The 16466-nt window shown below is 39.2% G+C and overlaps 1 protein-coding gene across 1 annotated transcript in view; it reads right to left on the bottom strand.

The window, feature by feature from the left end:
• Positions 1-16466, bottom strand: part of GADL1 (glutamate decarboxylase like 1) — a gene marked incomplete at both ends in the record, with an annotated part of 148980 nt that overhangs the window by 94014 nt on the left and 38500 nt on the right. Inside the window, 2 exon segments of the mRNA XM_080715344.1 lie at positions 13215-13296; positions 13602-13666. Of these exon segments, the coding sequence (XP_080571470.1) occupies positions 13215-13296; positions 13602-13666 (147 nt within the window).

Here is a 16466-nt window from a genome sequence, read left to right as displayed (position 1 = left end):
GGCTACTTAGGGAGGCCCTCTGCAACTTGGTGAGATTCTGTTTCAAAATAAAGGATAAAAATAGGTCTGAGGGTATAGCTCAGAGGTAGAATGCCCCTGGGTTCAATCCCCCATACTGAAAAAAAGGCATAAAGTTTCTCTATACAATACAGTATCCAGGAAGCACAGGCTGAAGGAACAGTAGGAATAGCTTCAGAGAGAATCTAGGTATCTAGATGGCAAAGCTGACAAAGGCGGATGGGATGTCTGTCTTCACAGTGTTTAGGAAGCTGGATGCTAATCTGAAAAGTGTTAACAAGCACCTAGAGACATTATTATACATAAAAATTAGAAATTATAAAATGGGAAAGACAATAATAAAATAAGAACACAAATGATGGCTTTAACAGCAGATTAGACAGTCCCAAAGAGAGAGTTAGTGAATTTCAGAACAGGTCAGAAGAAATTGTCCACAATGAGGCATGGAAATCTAAAATTAATGAACGCATGAGATAGAGTCAGAGAAAAAATGAGAAGGTCTAATACTCACTTAACTGGAGTGCTAGAAAAAGATATAGAGAAAAAAAAAGCAGTCAATAATTTAGCAGATCATTTTTAAAACTTATGAAGCATATCGATCCACAAACTCACAAAGCCCAATGAAGTCAAAGCAAGAAACACTAAACAAAATCCATATTTAGAACAAACAGCAGTTAAACAGCAAACAAGTAATGAAGCTTGAAAATGTTAAGAGAAGCTAAAGAAAAAGTCATTTTGCCATCAAAGAAATGACAGTTAAATAGCTAACATTTTAACACAGTATCCAAAGGCTAAAAAATAATAGGTATCATCAACGCACTGAAAGAAAATTACTGACAGAACTCTATCCCGATAGGGTTGTTGAAATAAAGACATTTCAAAAAGGCAAAAATCTAACAATATGATGTCACATGATCCGATAAGAAATTTTCAAGCATGGTCTTCAAGGAGAAAAATATTCCACAGTGAACCTCAGAGGAACAGCAGGCAATGAAGTATGTATGCAAAAATGTTCATAACAAATGCTTATAAAGGCCAGAAACTGCAAGAATTCAAATGCCCACAAATAATAGAAAGGAGAAACAAATTGTGGGCATACTCTTGAAGTGTAGTATAAAAGAGTGAAAATAAATAAATAAATAAATAAGTGAGAGTGAAAATAAGCAGAGGCCCAAAATATGAATGAAATTTATGTAACGCCGACAACAACAAAAACCCCAACACAAGAAAATACATATGGTCAATTCCATTTATATCAAATCAAAAAGTCAACAGTAAATCGTGTTATTTGGGGATGCAGACCTACAGAGTAAAATTAAAACTAAAATGTCAGAATTAGAAAGGAGACTTATGGATTTCTGATTTTTCCTTTTTATACCGTGTGGGAACAACCTGGTTTTTCATTTTATAATAAATTAAGTTGTTCATGTACATTCCAGCATATACTTGTCCTAGACCCTCCCCCACACAAAACTGCAAATGCTAAAGCCCTTTGATATAAAATGGCAGAGTGTAGATTGAGCATCCTTGATCCAAAATGCTTAAAACCAGAAGCATTTCCCATCTTGGAGTTTTCCGGGTATATAGTCTATGCTAGTTTGACCTCTCTAATCCAAAACTTCGAGATGCTCAATCTGAATTTGGACATAACCTGTGCACATCCTTTCCTGTGTACTGTAAATCCTGTCTAGATTACTTGTGAGTTATAAGCAATCATTTCTTTCTTTCTTTCTTTCTTTTTTTGGTGGTGCTGGGGTTCCTGGAAGCCCTTCTATCTCTTGGCTACACTCCCAGACCTTTTTTATATTTTTTATTTGGAAACAGGGTCTCTTAAGCCAGCGAGGCTGGCTCCGAACCAGCGCGATCCTCCTGTCTCCGCCTCCCAAGCGCAGGGATTATGCCCGGCTATAAGCAATCGTTTCTAATACAATGTAAATGCTATATAAATAGCTATTGTACTATATACTTAAAGAAATAATGATGAGAAAAATTATCTGCATGTTCAGTACAAGTGAATTTTTTCAAATATTTTTGATCTGAGATTGATCGACTTTCTGGATGTTAATGAAACACATGGAAATGGAGGGCAAACTCTAGTTGTACATTTTTTTCTTATATTTCATATGTTTTAATTTTAAAGAAAGGCCAACAACTTCCAAACTCCCAAAGCCCTTAGAATGACACATTTAATTGTTTTGCAATTAATAAATTTCTCTAAATTATGATTGTCTAACAGCATCTACATATAATCTAAAAGCATGTACATACATGTGCTTACAAGCATGAGTTATATGCACCTTCACATCTTTAAATAAGGAGATTCTAGGCCAGGGTCCCACTCAGCCTTTTTGACATTCCTTCTGTGGGCATTGGGCTCCCTACATAAAAGATAACAATGCCATTTTATAGTTTCTGTTTTTCTACCCCAATCACAATTTCTTTATTATATGCCACTAATAATTTTTGTACAAATTAAAGTTGAGAGTACAATTTTTGAAAGTCTTTATAGAATAAATATATATATACTTGCCACTTCTGAGTAATTTACAAAATTAGAACACTTTTTTATTCCATGGACTTGTAGGGACACTTTAGGTTACCATGGAAGAAAAAAACCAGGATAAAAAAAATTGACTCTCTAAACTATTTTGTCTTTGAAACAACAAAACTAAAAAGCCTAATTATTGGTATCAGATATATATGTATTATTGGAAAACAACAAATATGGCAAATAGAATTGTACAAAGAAAACAAATGGACTGATTTCCTCCAAGAAGTAAAAAGTCTCTAGTGTATTGCCACAGAGTGGAAAAAGAAGAAGGGGACTTGCAGTTTTAAGTTAATAGTAAAATAAAAGCCAAAAGAAGGCAGATGCTTAGAGACCTTTAAAAATGCTAAAACCCAATGTTCCCTCCCCACTGTGGCAGGTGTAACGTGCTATTGCTGGCATACATCTTGCCATTAGCTACCCTTATGTTTCTCTTCTTCCTTAGATTTTCACTCACCTAATTGTCCGGTATAATAGGACCCTCATCAGTACTGTTACAAGGTAAGACAGAAAAAAAAAATCAATCTGTAGACAGAATCCAATTTCAGGGTTATTCTTCAACTGCTGGTTTTTATCAAATCAGCATTAATAAATGACATAGAGGTAGACTTTCTTTTCTTTCCTTTTCTTTCCTTTTCTTTTTCTTTCTTTCTTTTTTTTTCTTTTTCTTTTTTTTTTTTTTTTTTTTGTTGTTTCTTTGCAAATCTGAAGTCTTCCGTAATAACTAGTTGGCACAGAGGCAGAAGTTGAGCTGCTGTACTGAAGTGGGATGGCTTCCAAGATGAGTGAATTCTTTGCCTGGAAGAACATGGGATTCCCACACCCTCAGGGTTCTCCAAAAGTAGGCATAAAATATGCAACCCCAAAGTGGGCAAAACCCCAAAACTCATCTAAGCCAAACTGATTGGATAAATGTGGCCTCATCCGTGGGACCAGGTGGCAGCCACCCAAGAGCTCTGAAGGAACTCAAGGATGAAATTGGGAAACTGTTAGCCAAGACACTGCATCCATCGCTATAAACAGCCTCTGGCCAGCCAGAAGACAGACTGCAAATGTCATTCAGTCCATTACAAGGGGTCAGGAGAGGACTCAGGCAACCTTAGAGAGGCAAGGATCTCCTCCACTTGTCCAGTCTCCAATAAAAAGTAGCACTATTAGACACTAAAACAAAAATAACTTCCTAGCGAAAGGCGATATGGTTTCTGAAAAAGGGAAGCGTGAGTCATTGACTTATTATTGGCCCCTGAGGCATGTAAATAAAAGGCCAAAGGTTGGCACAGAATAAAGGCGTGTTTTGTGGACTGAGGATTAAAATCCGGGGCATTCTACCCTCAAGCTAAAACACCACCCCTATTTTGTTTTATATTTCATTTTAATTTATTTATTTTTGTGCAGTACCGGAGATTGAACCCAGGGGCATTCTACATCCTCTGAGCTACACCTCCGACCCTAACTTTTATTCTTTACTTTGAAACAGGGTCTCGCTAAGTTGTGAAGGGCCTCACTACGTAGCTGAGGCTGGCCACAGATCTGTGATCCTCCTGCCTCAGCCTCCCAAGTACTGGAGTTACAAGCATGTGACACCATACCCAGCTTTTTTTTTTTTTTTTTTTTTTTTGAAACAGGGTCTCATCAAGTTACTGAGGGTCTGGCTAAATTGCTTAGGCTGACCTTGAACCTGCATCATCCTATCTAAGTCTTCCAAAATTTTGGGATTGCAGTGGTATACCTATACATCCAGTGTATCAAGACTATTTTTTAAGGGATAACCTGAGCTGGGATGTGGGGAGGTTATGAACATACCAAACTACATGGACAAGACAAATGATGATTTCTGTATCAAAAAGAATTCCTATGTACAAGCAAGAAAGGACACTTTTTTATTACTAAATATGGAACACAGGAGCATTCTATCTCTGAGCTACACTCTCAGTCCTTTTTTGTTTGTTTGTTTGTTTGATTGGAAATAGGTTCTCACTAGTTTGCTAAGAGTCTTGCTATATTGCTGAGGCTGGTCTTGAACCTACTATCCTCCTGTCTCAACATTTCAAGAAATGGGATTGTATGTGTGGACCACCTCACCCAGCTACAGGGACACTTCTGATGACTTGACAGGTCCTAGGTGCCTGGTAAAGGACTTCACACTGGGATAACACATTCAAGATTGATTACTATTTGGTGGTATTAGAAAGAAAAATTCAGTCACTTCAAGAAGCATTTTTCTGAGTATTAAGTGCCCGGGCTTATGCTCAGTAGTGGGACTGTGAAAAAGGCACCTTCTGTTTTCAAGTATCAGAGTTCTCTTGAGATAATTCCAAATACCACGTGGAACAGGCCCTGATGGTGGCCACTATGTGCCTTTCATTAGCACCTGTTCAGATGTGCGGCTAGGTGGTGGCTCATGACCGAAGCCAGGTAGGTCAGTCACAATTATGTAATAATGTATCCCTTTAGGTTATAGTCAGCAATTAAATTAATATATGAGGGTCTCTGGAGCTTGGATCTAAAGTACAAATTCCTTTCTCGAGGTTAGTGGCATTGGCGATACCAACAAGTAAATACTAAAGCCTACTTTTATTGGTTTGTTTAGTGAAACAGTGGATTTTGAACAAGAGACACTTGCATTATTACAGCCCTTTTCCTCGTAAAGAAGAAAATCAGAAGTGATAGACGTATTTGTTACTACTAAGGACATCATGCTTTTTTTTAATCAGATGTACCCATAAATGTATGCGTATGCACAAAATTTCCCAAAGCCCTACAAAAGGAAATTGCCATTGTTTGCTATAATTTTGAAAACATCGGATTCAAAAAGAAAAGGACTGTTGATCAACCGTGGATTTTATTAGTTCTGCAAGGGCAATGCTAGAAGGTCTAGAAAGAATTTTTCTGAGCTCAGACAAAAATATCCAAATATGGAAATAATTTTGGCAGCATCAGTCATAAGAGATTGATCTTTCTCTTGCAATTGATATGCTTCTCTTTTCTAATGAGTTTTAAACACCTACCCTACCCTTTCTCTGCTACATTAGCTTCAGACTGTCATTATGAAGAAATTTATAACACATGTGTATAGAGAAAGTGTGCATATGCTCTGGCAGAGAGATAAAAATTAAATAATGCTAGGTACATGTATGAAGTGACCAATTCCAGTCTCAATGGTGTGTGTGGGGAAGGGGAGGGAATGAGGTGGGATCTGTACACATGTATATTCCTTTTTTTTTTTTTTTTTTTTTTGGTGGTACTGGGGTAGAACCCAGAGGCTTTCTACCTCCAGGCTATACTCCCAGACTTATTTTGTACTTTATTTGGAAACAGGGTCTCACTAAGTAGCTGAGGCTGGCTTCGAACCTGTGTGATCCTCCTGTCTCAGCCTGCCAAGCGCGGGGATTACAAGTGTGCGCCACCACGCCCGGCTGTAGACATGTATATTCCTATCACTCTACCTCATCATGATGTATATTTACAATGCACCAACAAAAGCGTTAAAACAGATCCAACAATAAGAAAATTTTAAAAATGGTGGTCAGATTACATAATATTTTGAAATCATCTAATGGCAATTTCGTAGGAACTCGGAAGAAAAATAAAAACACAAAAGCAGATATGGTTTGTTCGAGTTTCTATGATGAATCTATTTCCTTGTGCAGTTCTTAAGTGGTATTTAATAGCGCTCACTGGCAGTATCAATTATTATTTAGGATAGAAACAGCAAGGAGGCTTAAAAGTAACTGACTCTTAGATGTAGCATTCAGGCAAAAATTCTCTGCCATCTCCTGGGGGACCACACAGAGAAATGATACCAGATTCCTTTTTCTTTCTTTTCTTTTCTTTTTCTTTTTCTTTTTGGAGGTACTGGGGTTCCTGGAAGCCCGTCTATCTCCGGGCTCCACTCCCAGACCTATTTTATTTTTGGAAACAGGGTCTCCTAAGCCAGCGCGGCTGGCTTCGAACCTGCGCGATCCTCCTGTCTCTGCCTCCCAAGTGCGGGGATTACAAGCGTGCGCCACCACGCCCGGCCTTCTTTTCTTTTCTTTTTTTTAATTCTCCTATGCAGTGCAGAAGTGGCCTGCAACACATCTTCAACAAGTCTCTATGGGCTGAATTTCCTACTCCTCCTCTTCTCCCTACTCCTTCTCCTAAAGAAAAGCTTGGTCTACAATCTGAGCCTCCTCTGGAATGAATATGAATGGAAAATAATTCCAAGCAAGCAACAAGCTTATCACCAGTGCCTCCCAAGTGAAACCCAGGGAGCAGAGAATTTCCTGGCAGTACCTGGAGCCAGAGAAGGGGCCTGAGAAGGAAGTGTGAAATGCCAACAGAGAAAATCAGAAGAAAGGGTTTGCATCTGTGACCCTGAGTGAGCAAACAGCATGCCTGTCACACTGACATCACTAAAAAGCCCTGGATGTCAGAGGGTAAAACTCATACGTATACACGCACTCATACTCTGCTCATGGGAATAAAAATACGTTTCATAATTTTGAGGGAAAATTATGAGACAGGTATAAAAATATCAAGAAAGCTAAGAATGGTTCTCCTACTACTAGGGATTTATCTTAGTCTAGGATTATAGCATCAGCACAAAGACTGAGTTTCCAAAGATGCCAACCAAATTTGTAAAAGTTAAAAATTAAAGTCACACGCCGGGCGTGGTGGCGCATGCTTGTTAATCCCTGCGCTTGGGAGGCTGAGACAGGAGGATCACACAGGTTCGAAACCAGCCTCGGCTACTTAGTGAGGCTCTCAGCAACTTGGTGAGACCCTGTTTCAAAAAAAAAAAAAAAAATTAAAGTCATGTAAAAGTTTGGTCAAGTTAGTTATGATATATAAAAATGACAGGATACTATTTTATCTATTAAAATGACATAAAATACATGTTGATGTGGAACGATGATCGCAATTCTGTCAAATAAAAATGCATGCTAAAGCAAAATGAGCTACAAATTTTTATATACTAGGCATAGTACATATGTAAATACTTCAATGTATGTATGCCTAGGAATATATAGAAAAGGTATCTTTGGGTATTAATATCCTTCGTTTTAAAGCAATACTGGGGATTGAACTAGGGACATTCCTAGTGCATTTTATTTTATTTTATTTTTATTTTGAGATAGTTGCAGAGGCAGTTCTCAAACTTTCAATCTTCCTGCCTCAGCTTCCCAAGTCGCTAAGATTACAGGTTTGTACCACAACGCCCAGCAGGTATTATTATTCGATGTCCCTTTATCTGATTTTTCTGATTTGTCTATGATGGATTCTAAAATAAAAATATAAAAAAATTGGCATGATTTTTGAAAACCCGGAGTGCCGATAGAATCTTTCTTAAAAAACGTGCCGCTTGGATCCTCTGCGGCTGTGAGGTTCAACAGGAAGGCTCTGAAGATGAACAATCAGATACTGGTGGTAGGCAGAAGTGGAGAGGAGTAATCCACACTCAGAAACCTTCTGATCAGCGTTGTTTCATGTTCTCCTGTATCTGTTAGGGTTTTTAAGACTTAAAAGTCCTTTCTAATAAACACTAAAAATCAAACTGCTGATATGGAGATTTGCTCTATCTGTGCAACTGATTCTTAGAGTATATTGCCTCTTATTTTAGATCAAAGCATCAAAACCATCTTTGATCTCAAGCAGCCATTGTAGATCCAGCATTTACATCTGAAGTCAACCTATTTATAATCAGATTCTTTGAAAAAACCTGATTTCCTTTTCATCCCTGCCACACAGAGAGGGCTAGTGCTAGTAGCACTTCAAGAGCTCCAGCTCTGCTTTGTTTCTGAAGCATTCCTCTTCACCACACCAGACATTCACAAAGCAAACACCACCAGCTAGGTGCTGAGGAGATCGGCACTGAGAAAGCCAGGGCTCTGGGGGTACAAATTAGAGAGTTTGTTCCCCCATAACAACAGTGCATTTGCTAAGCAATTCGCTTTCTATTAACTAGAGTTACCACCTTTCCTCCCCTGGAGAAGTGAGCCTCCATTAAAATCACTGTCCACCCATTGCTGTCCGAGGTCTCCTCAAGCCTTGAATGAGGACCTAGCGCCAGAAAGTATCCGCTATCACTTTAATCGTCGTAGCTCAGCAATCTCAAAAGAAATCATTTAGGGTAAGGGGACGACTGAAAGACCCTTGGTGATTGCTATCTCCAAGCTAGGTCCCCAGGCCTTTTTTTAATTTTTGAAACAGGTCTTGTTATAAGTTGCTGAGGCTGGCCCAAACGTGCGATCCTCCTGTCTCTGACTCCCAAGTACTGGGATTACAGGCGTGGCCACCACACACAGCTTCTAATCTTTAGAACTTGACATTCTTCATGGCCAAATTCTAGGTCTTCTTCTTTTCTCATTCCTAAGTTCTTTTTAAGTTTTCCAATTTATTCCTATGACCTATGACCTTAATCAGCAATTCCTTAATAAGCTTTTATAACTCATACTTCCTTCCCTAGACCCAATCCATGTATCAACTCCCCATGCAACATCCTCACTTGAGAATCTCATGGTAGTCTCAAATGTAGTATCTCCATACTGAAATAAAGATATCGCACAATCAGATCAGCTCCTCCTCCATCTCTCTATGTAGGACCGTTCTCCTGGGTGCTGCATCGATAATCCAGTAGCCAACCTTGACACCCGCGTCTCCGTTTCCATCTATACTTGGTAATCCATCCCTGTCTAGTTACTACCTATAACTAGAACTTCACTACATTTTTCTCTCGACTCCCTTGCCATCAACTCTTGCTTAGACATTGCACGTCTTTCTTCAGTTTCTCATTCAGCCGTGTCTCCCTCCAAGTCATTGTTTTAAACCTCAATATCAAATTGCTCTCTGGTTTTCATGTTTTTTCACATTTTCTCAAGATTAATTCTAAAATCATTGGGAGGGTCTGAAAGACTGTATGCGTTCTACCCACTGCTTAATCCTTTAGCCTCATTTTATGTCAGTCTCTACATTATTCTCTGTGTTTCAGCCATGGTAAATTGCTTTTCATTTCTAAAACTAACATAGGGCTTTGCATTCTGAGAGAATCTGCATACACTGCTCCTTCCACACGAAACACCTCAGGCCTCCTTGGTTGTTATGTATTATCAAGGTTCAATACTCGTCTCTGCACCAGACAGGAATGCATTTGGCTGCAAGTAATAGATTACCCAATGGGGATGGCCTCAGAAATATCAACATTTAATTTTAATTATCTCCTATCACAAAATGTCTGAAAGTAGGGACTTTGAAATGTTGTTGGTGCAACATTTCAAGAATTAAAATGCAACACCAAGACTTTCTCATTTTTCTGCCATTCCAGGCATGCTCATGTTATAATTTAGGGTGATTGACTTGATTGCTGTCTGAGTTCCAAGCTCATGTTCTGATACAACTGCATTCACGCTAGAAAAGAGAGAGAGAAGGCGCTCCTCTTGTGCATATCACCTCTACCAGAGAAAAATCTTTCTTGAAAGCTTCTCTCCCATCTCCTCCACACCACATTGGCCATATTTGTTTCAGGTGGTGATGGAGAGGAAGCTGATTCGTGAATATCTCGGGGTGAGAAGAAGAGGAAGAGGACAGAGTGGCTGTTGGGTTGACAATCAGTGGCGTGTGAGTCTGATGTCCTTCAACCCACTTGTCAAAAGAGCAAATTAAAGAACTAAGCGTGTGTGCTTTGTTCATCGTCTTCTCTGTGAGATAATAAACTCTTTGACTACGGGAAATAAGTCACACCCCCTGCTATATGCGTAGAATTACCACAAGGCCAGGCCTATGCGGATCAGAGAGTGCTGACTGAAGGACTCCATTAAGAAACATAAAAGAGAACAACAGAAGCAGAAACAGGCACAAGCAGGCAGGAAACTGCCAACGCTCAGCTGAAACTGATCCCCATATCTCGTGTCTCATGGATGAGCTTTCTACTCCATTTAAATCGGAAGTGATCTTTTCAATCAAACATTAGACAGTTTTTTGAAAGTTCTCAGTTCTTTGCACAGCGAATGCAGTAACACTTACCCTCTTAATTCCTGCCCTGTGAGTAGTCATGAATATTATAATTTTTGGTTTTTTTTTTTTTTTTTGGTTTTGGTGTTATGGGAAAAGAACCTAGGGGCTTTCTACCTTCAAATTATACTCCAGCCCTATTTCATTTCATTTCAATTTATTGTGGTACCAGGGATTGAACTCAAGGGTGTTATACCTCTGAGAAACACTTCCAGTTTATTTTAATATATTTTTAAGCAGGGTCTTGCTAAGTTGCTGAGGCTGGCCTGGAACCTGAATTCCTCCTGCCTCAGCCTCCCAAGTACTAGAATTACAGCATGTGCCACCATGCCTGGATTTATGCCTATCATTGCAAACCAGGAATTAATTTTTTAAAAAATGAAATTTTAAGCCAGGCGTGGTGGTGCACGCTTGTAATCCCTGCGCTTGGGAGGCAGACACAGGAGGATCACGCAGGTTCGAAGCCAGCCGCACTGGCTTAAGAGACCCTGTTTCCAAATAAAAATATCAAATGGGTCTGGGAGTGTATCTCAGAGATAGAAAGGTTTCTAGGAACCCCAGTATCACCAAATAAATAAATAAATAAATAAATAAATAAAATTTTAACTCCTGTTAAGGAGTTATGTAATCCAGAACAATGTAATTTGCCGTAAGTACATACATGTAAATCAGTTCTTGGCTAACTCACTCAAATATCATTCAAGAAGGAAGAGTATGGGAAAGCTAGCAAGTTTTTGTATAGAAGCAGTCATAAAACTTGGGGTCTAAATTTTTCATTCTTGACAGCATCATCAGTCTGTCATTCAGGTTGGCTGAGTGGGGAAAATAAAATGAAAAATGTCTGGCACATGAGGGATGCTTGGTATATCCTTGCTCTTATGTCTAGTCCAAAATGAAGTGAATTTAATCTTATCTCTAGCACATCCTAAATAGGTAAAAACAGGCAAGATGATTGTGTTCTTTGCATCACAAATAACAGTCATTTTAAACTACCTCTTGGTTATAAATACAGTCTCACATAATTTGAAAACTTAAATTTCTGAATTTCTGTCTAGCTTTCATGGAGATAAGGGTAACATGGGGTAGAAGAAGAGCAGAGACTCCAATGTAGTGATTGAGGAGGCTTTGGGAAGGGATGGTGGGGTAGGATGAAGACATAAAGACTCTGAGAGTTGAAGTAATGCTACACCTGTATACAAAATTACCATTTCCAATCTCAGTGACATATATGGGAGCAAAGAGGTGGGCAGGACTCAGAAAGAAATGCTCCAAGAGCTGTGTGTATATGTGTTTCTATTACTCTATACCTCAATATGATGTATAATTATGATATGCCAAATTTAAAGAGTAGTGCCGGGCTACTCTTGTGGTACATGTTTGTAATCCCCGCGCTTGGGAGGCAGAGACAAGAGGATTGCACTTGTTCGAAGCCAGCCTCACTGGCTTAAGAGACCCTGTTTCCAAAAAAATATATAAAATAGGTCTGGGAGTGTAGCCCAGAGGTAGAAGGTTTTCCAGGAACCCCAGTACCACCAAAAAAAAAAAAAAAAATTTAAAGAGTAGCTTGTAAAAAATGAACTTAAATTTAAAAAGTCAAGTGGCACTGACTACAGTCAATTATAACCAACTTATAACAAAGCATTCGGGGGCAGATTCATATCCCTGAGAGTGTCTATTTCTATAGATGTGGAATTTGTTCCTAGTTTCTGATGGACATTCTGTATGGGTACGTCAAAACACACAGGGCACCAACTTACAAATATCATGCCATTTAAAAACAAGAAGTGAAATATTTATCCATGCGAGAGTAGGTTACAAGTTTTAAATATGGTTTTCATTTGAAATAAAATTCTTTTAAAACAGAAAATAACTTTAACATTGGCAAAGGGAGTCCCCTAAGGGGGTTGGGGGATAATGTCAACAGATGGCTGAGAAAGAATGGCCTCGGACTGAACACCAATCTCACAAATCTTGAGGAGGCATTTTTAAGAATGAAGTAGCACTTCTCAGCCTGGGGCCACTTCCCACAAGGATTTTTATTTAACCCATGGAAAATACCGAGTTTATCCCATTGGCCGAGAAGAGCCTCAATTCCCACTTGATTCACAGTAACCCAGACCAACTCTCCCTAGTGTTCCAAAAGAAGCTAAGTACCAACCACTTGAGACAAGCAATCCCCTAATAAATCAGTCTGCAATGATCAGCCTCGAACTAACGTCTTCCCATATAAACGGGCTGTTAAGCCCGAGCTAAGCATATTAAGCATTCAATTTAATGTATGACACACATCTGCTCCACTTTCTCAGTGAGCAGAAGTTTCAAGATAACTTCAATCCCAGACTTAATCAACGAGAAAAAAATCTTGGCAATGTTTAATACTGAGTTCTAAAATATAATCGAAACAAGGGTAAGAGAGACCATTTTGCTGGAACTAATGGGATTATATAATACCTAAATCAAATTCACAGAATTACCTAAGCAGAAACACTAGATCTTTTATCTGGGCCTATTTATCTTCCCTTTCAAGGCTGTCGACATTTCTCAGAGACCTTCATCTACCCCTGGCCCAAGACATCAAAGAAAAAGCAAAAATAGAACCTTTTACAAACAGGTTGACTTAACCCCATGGATGCCCAAAGACCTTAGCAAGAAAACTCACAGATTTGTCTTTCACGAGGAGAGCACAGCACTGGATTCCAGCCATCAGCATCTTGTGTGGGTTCCAGGCCACGGAGTCAGCCCTGTTGCATTAAGCAAAGAAAGGAATAGAATAGGAAAGGACTCAAATTACTTTCCACAGGCAAAAGGAATGTTACTATTAACAGCATTCACATTCCACATTTTGTCCTCATATAAAAATCACTGGTCTATAGAATTCCTTCTCTGAGTGGTTTGGGGGAATAGAGAGGGTTTGGCTTGATTTGCTATTAGCAAAAACAATGACTTCATCTTTGACTGTCTTCAAAGCAGCTCTTGAGTGGGCAAAGTCCAAAGAGATTTCTTAACCCAAATCAAAGTTGACTGCAAAGTAGGAGGGTACATTTACCTGTGGATGCCACGCAAAAGCCTGCGGTGCTTTCTTGACATCAACGCTGAGCCACCCCAAGAAGCCTGTTGAGAAGAAATACACATAACCAGAACAATGTTATTTCAACTTGATTTCTTCACTAGTGGGTTATCATAGAAAATTCTGGTGACAACCTCAATTGATGTTATCTGGTACTTTGTTGAATGTCATATTAACCACTTTGTACTCCAAGGAATTTTAATTGATGGCTCTAGTTGGGCAATAAGAACCTTGTCACAATAGACAGCGCTTCATGGAACTTTAGACTATAAATCCATGCATCATTAATAAGTTGGTATATTGACCAACCGAGCTTAGTGCAGATAGAAAGAGATAAAATGAAGCAGTCTAAGTCCTCTCGAGGCCTAGAATCTAAAACTGACTGTGTCTTCACAATGCTGACTTTTTGCCATTCGAACTGCTTGACAAATTATTGGCTAAAGGCTAGAATTAATGAGATCCATAATTTACAGATTAGAAGGAAGGTCAGGATAGGCCAAACAGAAGCATATCCTTTAATGAAAGTTAGATCTTCTCAGTCCAATGGCATTCGGGAATATTTGCAATGCTAGGTGGGAGAGAAGGAGAGAAAAGTTCTGACTGAAGAGCATAGTTCATTGATATTCATGATCAAATACATGGTGTCCCTTGAAGAGCTCCTGTATTAATGTTCAGGATTGATATAATTCAGTCATGGGGGTTATAATCTTATCAGTAGATACATCCATTATAATTTGCGTCCAAAAACCTTCATCTATACCTGGCCCAAGACATCAAAGAATAAGGAGCAATGGAACCTTCTACAAACAGGGTGACTTAATTTGGTCCACTGTAATGGATTTATCTAGGTGGTGACCTGGGCTGGTGGGGTGTGGATGCAGTAGGTAGATCCCTTGGGGTGCGGCCTTAGGGATTGCCATGGTGTCTTTGAATCTCCTTGTTTGTTGGCTCTCTCATTCTTGACCTCTGTTACATGAGAGCTTCCTGTTGCCATGTCCAGAGCTCCAGACTCTGGCCTCACATGGACTGAACCCAAAATCTCCAAAAAACTGTGAGCAAATAAATCTTCCTTCCTCTAAGTTGTATGGTCAGGTCTTTTGGATTATAACAGTGGGAATGTTGACTGAGACCAGTGGAGAGGTAAATTTTCTGAGCACAGGAGAGGGGAGCTGAGAAGAAGGAGATGAAATAAAGTCCCATAATCAATAAATCTGGAAGGAAGGAAGAAGGAATCAGTGCAGGAAATGCAAGTCAGTTGGTCCTTTAAAACTGAACAAGTGCCCAAGTTTTAATCCTCAGGGCAACAAAAGATGCCTGCAGAGAGAGACTTTAAAGGGACCAGCTTGAGTCATGTGAAATGTGTTCCATGTCTATTTAAAATCTCACAACATCCCATTAAAGATAGAGTTATTACCACCTTTAAAAATTTTTTTAAAGTCCAGAAGTTATAGGTAAAGTATCCATATGTCATAGGTAATTAAACTCAGATCTAGGAGATCTAGGATCCCAAACTTGTTCTCTTGTCATACTGCTCTCATGACAGGGAAGGTGACCCTTTGAGCAAACTGGAGACAAGAGCATGGGAAAGTTGAGGGTGATAGAAAATGCTTTTGGCAAGAGGTGAGTCCAGGAGTTGTGTAGGATACAGACAAAGGCTAGCCTCTTTCAACTACAGAACGTTTAAAGGTAAGAAAAGCATGTACATAAAGATAACACCATCTTGTAGATAATAATAATTTATAGAGACAGCCGGAGAACAGCTAACATGGATGTAGAAATGAGACTCTAAGGGAAATGAGAGTTTATGGACAATGTTCTGAGAATGATCGGGAATGAAGTTATGTTTCATGATTTTCAGAGGATTACCAAAGCTAGGCTTATTAGTAGCCACTAAAGATAAAGTATAGTATAAGCCACTTTGTGGCCTTAAATCCCAATGGAAAATTAAAAAAAAAAATCATTCTCTTATTCTGGGCTGGGACTAGGGCAAAGTGAATGTTACTCAGCTATACAGTTTCAATATGAACTTGCTGTGTCTTTAAAGCTGAGTCCTGGGATGATCCCTGGTCTCACCTAAGTTCCAGCCCTGATTCAATGGACTGGAGACTAAATCAAGTCCATGAAGTCCCCAATGGCTTTCACAAGCTGAGGTGTCTTGAGCGTGTGTCAAATTCCAAAGACTTCAGACAATTTGACTTGCCCACTCTTGCTCTGGGATTCACAATGGACCCCATGTGACTAAGGCAAGCTACAACAGTAGCTCCCTCCAGCAACCAGGAGCATCTTACCCTGGCCTATGAACGGGGGCCCCCAGATCTGGACTTTGAGATCTTGATCCTGTAAACGTTAAGATGACTTTTTAGCAATGCATATGAGAATTAATAAAATATGGCAGCTATGCAAAGCAGTTTGGTTTACGGGCAACTCAGACACATCAGAAATCATAATGGCATTCGCAATGAGAAATGAAGTAAACATCAGTTTACTTTCATAAGTAAACTTATGAAACTTTCTTTCACTTCCATTATACAGCCTGAATTTTAATACTCATTCCAGGCATCAGTTCACTGGTTTATCAAGTCGTTGGGCAGGGTTAGGAATAGCTCCTTCACAGACTTGTTCCTCTAAAGAGCCCAAGGGAGGAAAATAAGAACACTTCTGATGGCAATGCCCTACTGTCATTTGCTTTACTTTCTAAATTCCTAATTCTAGAATTTCAAAAGCATCAAACCAATCACTTCAGTGAGGAAGAAACTTGACTTTCTATCTCTACTGAGGGTGGTCATTGAGTGAACTAGTTTTACTAGCTGCTGGGCCTCACAATATGCCACTTTAGGCATTTTT

Source organism: Muscardinus avellanarius (genome assembly GCF_963383645.1).
Source record: "Muscardinus avellanarius genome assembly, chromosome: 18".
NCBI classification, from domain to species: Eukaryota; Metazoa; Chordata; class Mammalia; order Rodentia; family Gliridae; genus Muscardinus; species Muscardinus avellanarius.
This window is presented reverse-complemented; position numbering and strand designations above follow the sequence as displayed.